The sequence below is a fragment of the Anolis carolinensis genome, chromosome 6 (genome assembly GCF_035594765.1).
Source record: "Anolis carolinensis isolate JA03-04 chromosome 6, rAnoCar3.1.pri, whole genome shotgun sequence".
NCBI classification, from domain to species: Eukaryota; Metazoa; Chordata; class Lepidosauria; order Squamata; family Dactyloidae; genus Anolis; species Anolis carolinensis.
In genome coordinates, this window is record NC_085846.1 from 3338531 (window position 1) to 3347550 (window position 9020).

Consider the following 9020-nt stretch of genomic DNA (forward strand, 5'->3'; position numbering starts at 1 on the left):
AAAAATAAATGTAGATACTAATAAAATTACCGTATATACTCGAGTATAAGCTGACTCGAATATAAGCCGAGGCACCTAATTTTACCACAAAAAACCCTGGTAAAACATTGACTCCAATATAAACCGAGGGTGGTAAATTTCAGAAATAGAAAGAGATGCCAATAAAATTACATTAATTGAGGCATCAGTAGGTTAAATGTTTTTGAATATTTACATAAAGCTCTAATTTAAGATAGGATTGTCCAACTCTGATTAAATCATTATTCTCATCTTCTTCAGTGTAAATGTGCTTATGTATTCTTTTACTATCCTTTTAATGATAATAATATTAATAGAGTAAAATAATACCTATAATAATAATAATAATAAATACATGAAAATAATACACGTAATAATAAATAGAGTAAAATAATAAATGCAATAATAATAAGATCAGAGTGAAATAATAAATGTATTAATAATAATAAAATAGAGTAAAATAAATGTAATTGTAGCAACAAGAATAGAGTAAAATAATAAATGTAGTAATACCAATAATAATAGAGAAAAATAATGAATGTACCATATATTCTCGAGTATAAGCTGACCCAAATATAAGCCAACCAGGACCCTCACCCGAGTATAAGCCGAGGGGAGCTTTTTCAGCCCTAAAAAAGGGCTGAAAAACTAGGCTTATATTGGAGTATATTCTCAATCAAGGTTTGGTTTTCTTTTCACTTGAGAATAAGGTCAAGAAAGCCCAGGAGGGATGGTGTCCTAATGATAGTTTCTCCTACACAAACTGACCTTTTCAATAACTACTCCAAATACATTTTTCACTATTTGGAGTCTTTCTGCCTGACAAAACGGGGTTTGGTTTTATTTATTTATTTGTTTGTTTGTTTATTTACAGTATTTATCTTCCGCCCTTCCTTCTCACCCCGAAGGGGACTTCAAGGCAGATCACAAGGCAAACATTCAATGTCCTTTTAGATATACGAGACAGACAGACAGATAGCAGTATTTCGGTATTTTCCAACATTAGCGCCTGGAGGTTATACTCGGTTTGGCCACAAGGGGTGCTGTCGCTTCACCAGCTATGACAACAATTTTGTTGGTAGAATTTTCCCTCCTTGCTCTTTGATCGCCGGCATTTTTACGGTGTTGTAAAATACCTCCCTGCTTTATTTATTTTATTATTTATTTAATAATATACAGTAGAGTCTCACTTATCCAAGCCTCGCTTATCCACGTTTCTGGATTATCCAAGCCATTTTTGTAGTCAATGTTTTCAATATATCATGATATTTTGGTGCTAAATTCGTAAATGCAGTAATTACAACACAACACGACTGCGTATTGAACTGCTTTTTCTGTCAAATTTGTTGTATAACATGTTTTGTTGCTTAATTTGTCAAATCATAACCTAATTTGATGTTTAATAGGCTTTTCCTTAATCCCTCTTTATTATCCAAGATATTTGCTTATCCAAGCTTCTGCTGACCCGTTTAGCTTGGATAAGTGAGACTCTACTGTATATACATATACACATATATACATACATATATATACAGTAGTCTCACTTATCCAACATAAACGGGCCGGCAGAATGTTGGATAAGCGAATATGTTGGATAATAAGGAGGGATTAAGGAAAAGCCTATCAAACATCAAATTAGGTTATGATTTTACAAATGAAGCACCAAAACATCATGTTAGACAACAAATTTGGCAGAAAAAGTAGTTCAATATGCAGTAATGCTATGTAGTAATTACTGTATTTATGAATTTAGCACCAAAATATCACGATATATTGAAAACATTGACTACAAAAATGCGTTGGATAATCCAGAATGTTGGATAAGCGAGTGTTGGATAAGTGAGACTCTACTGTATATGCATGTGTGTATACATACATATACATACATACATATATATGTATACTAGCTGTGCCCGGCCACGCGTTGCTGTGGCGAAGTATGGTGGTATGGGAAATAAAGTATTGAGGAATTGGTGGTAGTTAAGGTCAAGGGTAAAGGTGCCGGCCTGTTTATGTCGGATAAGTGAGACTCTACTGTATATTTATAATCTTATATTATCTGCTTAGAACTGGATTATATGAGGCCCCTTCTTCACAGCTGGATAAAATGCACACTGAAGTGGATTATATGGCAGTGTGGACTCAAGATAATCCACTTCAAAGCAGATAATATAAGATTCTAAATGGGTTATATAGCTGACTCTACATTGCCGTATAATCCAGTGCAAATTAGATAATCTGTGGAAGAGGCCTAAGTGAAGCCTAACTCTGCCTGTCCCCTGGGCTGAGTGGGTTGCTAGGAGACCAAGTGGGCGGAGCTTAGCCTTCTAACTGGCAGCAACTGGATAAAAACAATTATTGCTCTCCCTCTAATTAGGACTTTATTTTTCTTTTCTTTTTGTTGTATCAACCTAGAGGCGTGGATGATGGGTTGTGTTGTCAAATTTCGAGGTTGGGGGGCCTGTAGTTTTGTTGTTTTGTCCGCTGCCCTGATGCCATCACTCTTTTATATATATAGATGTGTGTGTGTACACACACACATATACACATATGCATAAAATTAGCAAAGCATATTACTGGTAGGAGGGGCCTTCAATTGGAGCAAGGAGACAAGATGGAAACTGTCTTTGCTGGGCACCCAAGCTAGTTATAAATAAAGTTTATTGTTTTAATTCTGTAAACTTATTTCAAATTCTGCACTTACTCATGATTGTTTTCCTACATTTTTTGCATTTGACCCGAGAGTTAGAGGCCTCCGAATCACTCTATAAAAGCCTAGATCTATGGTCCCTTTGCTCACGGCGCCTTCCTCCTTCCCCCCTCCCTTCCCACGTTGAACGTTCCAAGCGGAAACCGGAAGCGGCGAGAGGCGTGCGTGCGTGCGTGAAGCCAGGAGCAGCTGCCCTTTTGTGGGCATTCTTTTCTTTTCCCGGGAAAAGGAGAAGAAGAAAAGGAGAAGAAGGGCACAAAGGTGGGAAAGGAAGGAAGGAGCCTTGCAAAGGGGGAATAGCAGTGCAACTATGCTCGCAATCCTCAAGGCTGTGGGGGATTTGGGGAGTTGTAGTCCACAAAGGCCTGGGAAATGCAGTCCAAGCCTAGCCTGTATGGCGGATTCTGGGTTAGGGTTAGGGTTAGGGCTAAAACAGTTAAAACAGGCTTCTAAAGGGAGGATTATGGGAGCTACAGTCCAATACTGGCGCTGGGGATAATGGGAGTTGTAGTACACACGTGACCAAGAAATGCAGTCCAAGCCTAGTCTGCAAGGGGGATTTTGTGTATGTGGGGAATGTTTCCCAGCTAAAACAGGCTTCTAAAGGGGGAGTTATGGGAGCTATAGTCCAATATTGGCTCTGGGGGATAATGGGAGTTGTAGTACACAAGTGCCTAAGAAATGGAATCTAATACTCGTCTATAGAGGGGATTCTGGGTTGGAGGGAATGTTTCCCAGCTAAAACAGGCTTCTAAAGGGGGGCTTATGGGAGCTACAGTCCAAAACTGGCTCTGGGGATAATGGGAGTTGTAGTACACAAGTGACCAAGAAATGCAGTCCAAGCCTAGTCTGTAAGGGGGATTTTGTGTATGTGGGGAATGTTTCCCAGCTAAAACAGGCTTCTAAAGGGGGGGGGGGGGTGTTATGGGAGCTACAGTCCAAAACTGGCTCTGGGGGATAATGGGAGTTGTAGTACACAAGTGACCAAGAAATGGAATCTAATAGTCTATAAGGGGATTCTGGGTTGGAGGGAATGTTTCCCATCTAAATCAGGCTTCTAAAAGGAGGGGATTCTGGGAGCTACAGTCCAAAACTGGCTCTGGGGATAATGGGAGTTGTAGTACACAAGTGACCAAGAAATGCAGTCCAAGCCTAGTCTGTAAGGGGGATTTTGTGTATGTGGGGAATGTTTCCCAGCTAAAACAGGCTTCTAAAGGGGGGGGGGGGGGTGTTATGGGAGCTACAGTCCAAAACTGGCTCTGGGGGATAATGGGAGTTGTAGTACACAAGTGACCAAGAAATGGAATCTAATAGTCTATAAGGGGATTCTGGGTTGGAGGGAATGTTTCCCATCTAAATCAGGCTTCTAAAAGGAGGGGATTCTGGGAGCTACAGTCCAATACTGGCGCTGGGGATAATGGGAGTTGTAGTACACAAGTGACCAAGAAATGCAGGCCAAGCCTAGTCTGCAAGGGGGATTTTGTGTATGTGGGGAATGTTTCCCAGCTAAAACAGGCTTCTAAAGGGGGAGTTATGGGAGCTATAGTCCAATATTGGCTCTGGGGGATAATGGGAGTTGTAGTACACAAGTGCCTAAGAAATGGAATCTAATACTCGTCTATAGAGGGGATTCTGGGTTGGAGGGAATGTTTCCCAGCTAAAACAGGCTTCTAAAGGGGGGCTTATGGGAGCTACAGTCCAAAACTGGCTCTGGGGATAATGGGAGTTGTAGTACACAAGTGACCAAGAAATGCAGTCCAAGCCTAGTCTGTAAGGGGGATTTTGTGTATGTGGGGAATGTTTCCCAGCTAAAACAGGCTTCTAAAGGGGGGGGTTATGGGAGCTACAGTCCAAAACTGGCTCTGGGGGATAATGGGAGTTGTAGTACACAAGTGACCAAGAAATGGAATCTAATAGTCTATAAGGGGATTCTGGGTTGGAGGGAATGTTTCCCATCTAAATCAGGCTTCTAAAAGGAGGGGATTCTGGGAGCTACAGTCCAATACTGGCGCTGGGGATAATGGGAGTTGTAGTACACAAGTGACCAAGAAATGCAGGCCAATCCTAGTCTGCAAGGGGGATTTTGTGTATGTGGGGAATGTTTCCCAGCTAAAACAGGCTTCTAAAGGGGGGGTTATGGGAGCTATAGTCCAATATTGGCTCTGGGAGATAATGGGAGTTGTAGTATACAAGTGCCTAAGAAATGGAATCTAATACTCGTCTATAGAGGGGATTCTGGGTTGGGCGGGAAATGTTTTCCATCTAAAACAGGCTTCTAAAGGGGGGGTTGTGGGAGCTATAGTCCAAAACTGGCTCTGGGGGATAATGGGAGTTGTAGTACACAGTGACCAAGAAATAGAATCTAATACTCGTCTATAGGGGGGATTCTGAGTTGGAGGGAATGTTTCCCAGCCAAAATAGACCTCCTAAACGGGGGGCATTTTCCTTGTTGGAGAGACAAATGGGATAATAATAAAAATAATAATAATAATCTATTTCTAACGTTTGTTTTGTGTATTTTAATATGTATGTTACGGAAATATAATATGATGCTGCCTGGAATTGCATTGGCCTTTTTAGCTGCTGCATCACACTTTGGGCTCAGGTTCAGCTTGTGGTCCAACTGAGTCTCCTAGATCCCTTTTCAGGGTGAAGTCTGAGCAAAATGGAATAAGTGGGACTATAGCTTTCCTCAATCTGGACACTAGACTCCTATGGACGCAGCTTAGAATCGCATTGGCCTTTTTAGCTGCTGCATCACACTTTGGGCTCGGGTTGAGCTTGTGGGACTCCTGAGACTCCTAGATCCCTTTCCTGTGGACTTCCAGGTGAGGTCTGAGCAAAGCGTGGAACTATCACTTCCCTTTATAGTCCTCTTGATGCTGCCTGGAATTGTATTGTCCTTTTTAGCTGCTGCATCACACTTTGGGCTGAGGTTCAGCTTGTGTTCTAACTCAGCCTTCTAGACCCTTTTCCTATTGACTTCCAAGTGAACTTTGAGCAAAGCGGAATATAGTTGGACTATAGCTTTCCTCAATCTGGACACTAGACTCCTATGGAGGCAGTTTAGAATCGCATTGGCCTTTTTAGCTGCTGCATCACACTTTGGGCTGAGGTTCAGCTTGTGTTCTAACTCAGCCTTCTAGACCCTTTTCCTATGGACTTCCAGGTGAAGGCTGAGCAAAGCAGAATAGATTGGGACTGTTTATTTATTTTATTTATTTACAGTACAGTAGAGTCTCACTTATCCAACATAAACGGGCCGGCAGAACGTTGGATAAGCGAATATGTTGGATAATAAGGAGAGATTAAGTAGAAGCCTATTAAACAAAAAAAAATGGGTTATGATTTTACAAATTAAGCACCAAAACATCACGTTATACAACAAATTTGATAGAAAAAGTAGTTCAATACGCAGTAATGCTATGTAGTAATTACTGTATTTACGAATTTAGCACCAAAATATCACAATACATTGAAAACATTGACTACAAAAATGCGTTGGATAATCCAGAACATTGGATAAGCGAATGTTGGATAAGTGAGACTCTACTGTATTTATATTCCGCCCTTCTTTCTCACCCCGAAGGGGATTCAGGGCGGATCACAATGTGCACATACATGGCAAACATTCAATATTCAAAAGACATACGACACACACAGACAGAGACACAGAGGCCATTTAACATTTTCCAGCTTCCTGAGGGTATGCTCGATTCCGGCCACAGGGGGAGCTGCTGCTTCATCATCCTCTGTGACACCGAGTCCTTGATGGAGTACTTCCTCAGCATGCTGCTGAACCCTTGCCCCGTCTTGGCCATCCTTGCCCCCTGTCTCACCCCATGTCCTCCTCTGTTTGCAGCCGCCATGTCAGACCCACCCGGACCCCCGTCGGAGCCGGAGTGCGCCCTCCGCCGCCGCCTGCCCCGCCGCCTGCCCCGCCGCCGCAGCGACATCTACGTCAACATGAAGACGGACTTCAAGGCCCAGCTGAGCCGCTGCCAGAAGCTGCTGGCCCCGGGCTCGGGCGTCCGCGAGATCTGCGTCCACGGCCTGGGGCTGGCCATCAACCGGGCCATCAACATCGCCCTGCAGCTGGAGGCCACGGGGGCCGGAGCCCTCCGCCTGGACGCACAGACCTCCACCGTGGAGCTCACCGACGCCGCCGAGCCACAGAACGACGCCGACGAGGCCGCCCTCCGCACGCGCAACAACTCCGCCATCCACATCCGGGTCTGCCGCGTGGGCCCCGAATAGTCCACACCCGAACCGTGGCCCATGTTGCGGTTCTGGGTTCCGATTCCGCTCCGTTCTTCATTCCCAAGGATTCTGGACTCCACAAAACCCACAAGCTCAGTGCTTTGTAAACACAATAATAGCAACATCAACGATCCAAACCTTTTTCTTTTCCACAACTGTGATGTCTGGTGTGTTGTGTTCCAGAACTTTGTCAGTCTGGATTCGGAAGTCCCACATTATCTTTGCGTGTTCATTTTCCAATACTTTTGCAGGTTTGTGATGCCACCAGTTCTTTTCTGCTGGGAGGTGGCACTTGAGGCATAAGTTCCAATGAATCCTTTGGGCCACATAGTTGTGCCTCTGTTTGTAGTCTGTCTGTGCGATTTTCTTACAGCAGCTGAGGATATTATTATTATTATGCTGGCTAGGGGATTCTGGGAGGTCCCGTCCAGTTCTACGATCCAGACCCATATCTCCAGAACGGCCCCACAATGAATAGCCTACGTCTCATGGAGGGTTTCGTTTTGGCCTCCCTAAGGTGGGGTCAGTCTAGATGACCTTTGGAAGTCCCTTCCAAGTCAATGACCCTGTGACAGGCCCCAGACATCTCCAGAACAAAGTCCCATAGTGAATGTAAGACCAGAACTGTTAGGTGGACCCTTATGAGGCAAGGAGCCAGTCTAGATGACCTTTGGAGGCCCCTTCCAACTCTGAATATCCCGTGTCTAAGTAAACCATAGCATATTGATAAGGTCACCATAGGTCAACAGGATAATAATAATAATAATATTTCCACCATGTCTCCTGCATCAATTTAATGATAAAATAATATATAATAATATTATACTATACTAATATTATAATATATTGTATATACATGTAATATTAATAATAATATTATGATGTAATACAATGTAATAATAATTATAATTCACTATTATAATTGTATATTTATATTACATGCAATATTACTAATAATATTGCAATATAGTCGTATAATATAATATATTGTATGTATATATACTAATAAACCGCCCTGAGTCCCCTTCGGGGTGAGAAGGGAAAGATATAAATGTCGCAAATAAATAAATCTATATATATAAAAGAGTGATGGAATCCCAGCGACCGACAAAACAACAAAACTAAAGCCCCTCCAACCTCGAAATTTGACAACACAACCCATCATCCACACCTCCAGGTTGATATAACCAAAAGAAAAGAAAAATAAAGTCCTAATTAGAGGGAGAGGAATAATTGTTTTTATCCAATTGCTGCCAGTTAGAAGGCTAAGCTCCACCCACTTGGTCTCCTAGCAAACCACTCAGCCCAGGGGACCCTTTACCCAACTACCACCAATTCCTCAATACTTTATTTCCCATACCACGAGACTTCGCCACAGCAACGCGTGGCCGGGCACAGCTAGTAATAAGTAAGTAATAAGTAATAAATAAATAATAAGTTTATTTGTATCCTGCCTCCATCTCCCCCGAAGGAGACTCTGGGCGGCTCACAGAAATATCAAATACAAAACAATAACAATGTACAATACATCAACAAACAATAACATGTACCAGTAGTAGCATTTACACATTAACCAAAAATTTAAAAAACACTTATTAAAAACAATGAGGCTGTAATAGTAGATCAGCAAAGTGCACACTATAAGTTGTGAATTCAAAACCTAGATAAATGCTACAAGGAGGATAGTTGCACGCACAGAGAGAAGGCCAGACTTGGCCCTGCTTCCTGGGGATGATGGGAGTTGTAGTCCGAACCCACCGGCTTGCTCTTGGCGTCAATCTGGAATGCAGGCCTGTCTCCCGGATCTTCGCACGTGTGTGCGGGGAGGCGAGTGCGAACGGCGCTATCTTTGGCATTTTCCAGATCGCGGCCTGCGATCCGGCCTTGTCATCTCGATGTCTTGTTGGGCGATGCCTCTTATCGGCAGCGGGCCGGAAATAACTTATTTTCCACCCTCGGCTCTGCTGGGAGCTGCAATCCTTGCGCCCCGATAAGATAGCGGAGGAAGCTGCCATTCCGGTCCCCACTGTCC

The 9020-nt window shown here is 43.0% G+C and overlaps 1 protein-coding gene across 1 annotated transcript; it reads left to right on the top strand.

Moving 5' to 3' along the window:
* The first annotated feature begins 2843 nt into the window (after positions 1-2843).
* On the top strand, positions 2844-7318 carry pop7 (POP7 homolog, ribonuclease P/MRP subunit). Its single transcript, XM_062984652.1, has 2 exons — positions 2844-2989; positions 6591-7318. The coding sequence occupies exon 2, from the start codon at positions 6596-6598 to the stop codon at positions 6983-6985; it is 390 nt and encodes a 129-aa protein (XP_062840722.1). The 5' UTR covers positions 2844-2989; positions 6591-6595; the 3' UTR covers positions 6986-7318.
* Positions 7319-9020: the final 1702 nt, after the last annotated feature.

Coding starts and splice junctions, on each gene's coding strand:
- pop7 (XM_062984652.1), top strand. CDS start 6,596: ATGTCAGACCCACCCGGACCCCCGTCGGAGCCGGAGTGCGCCCTCCGC.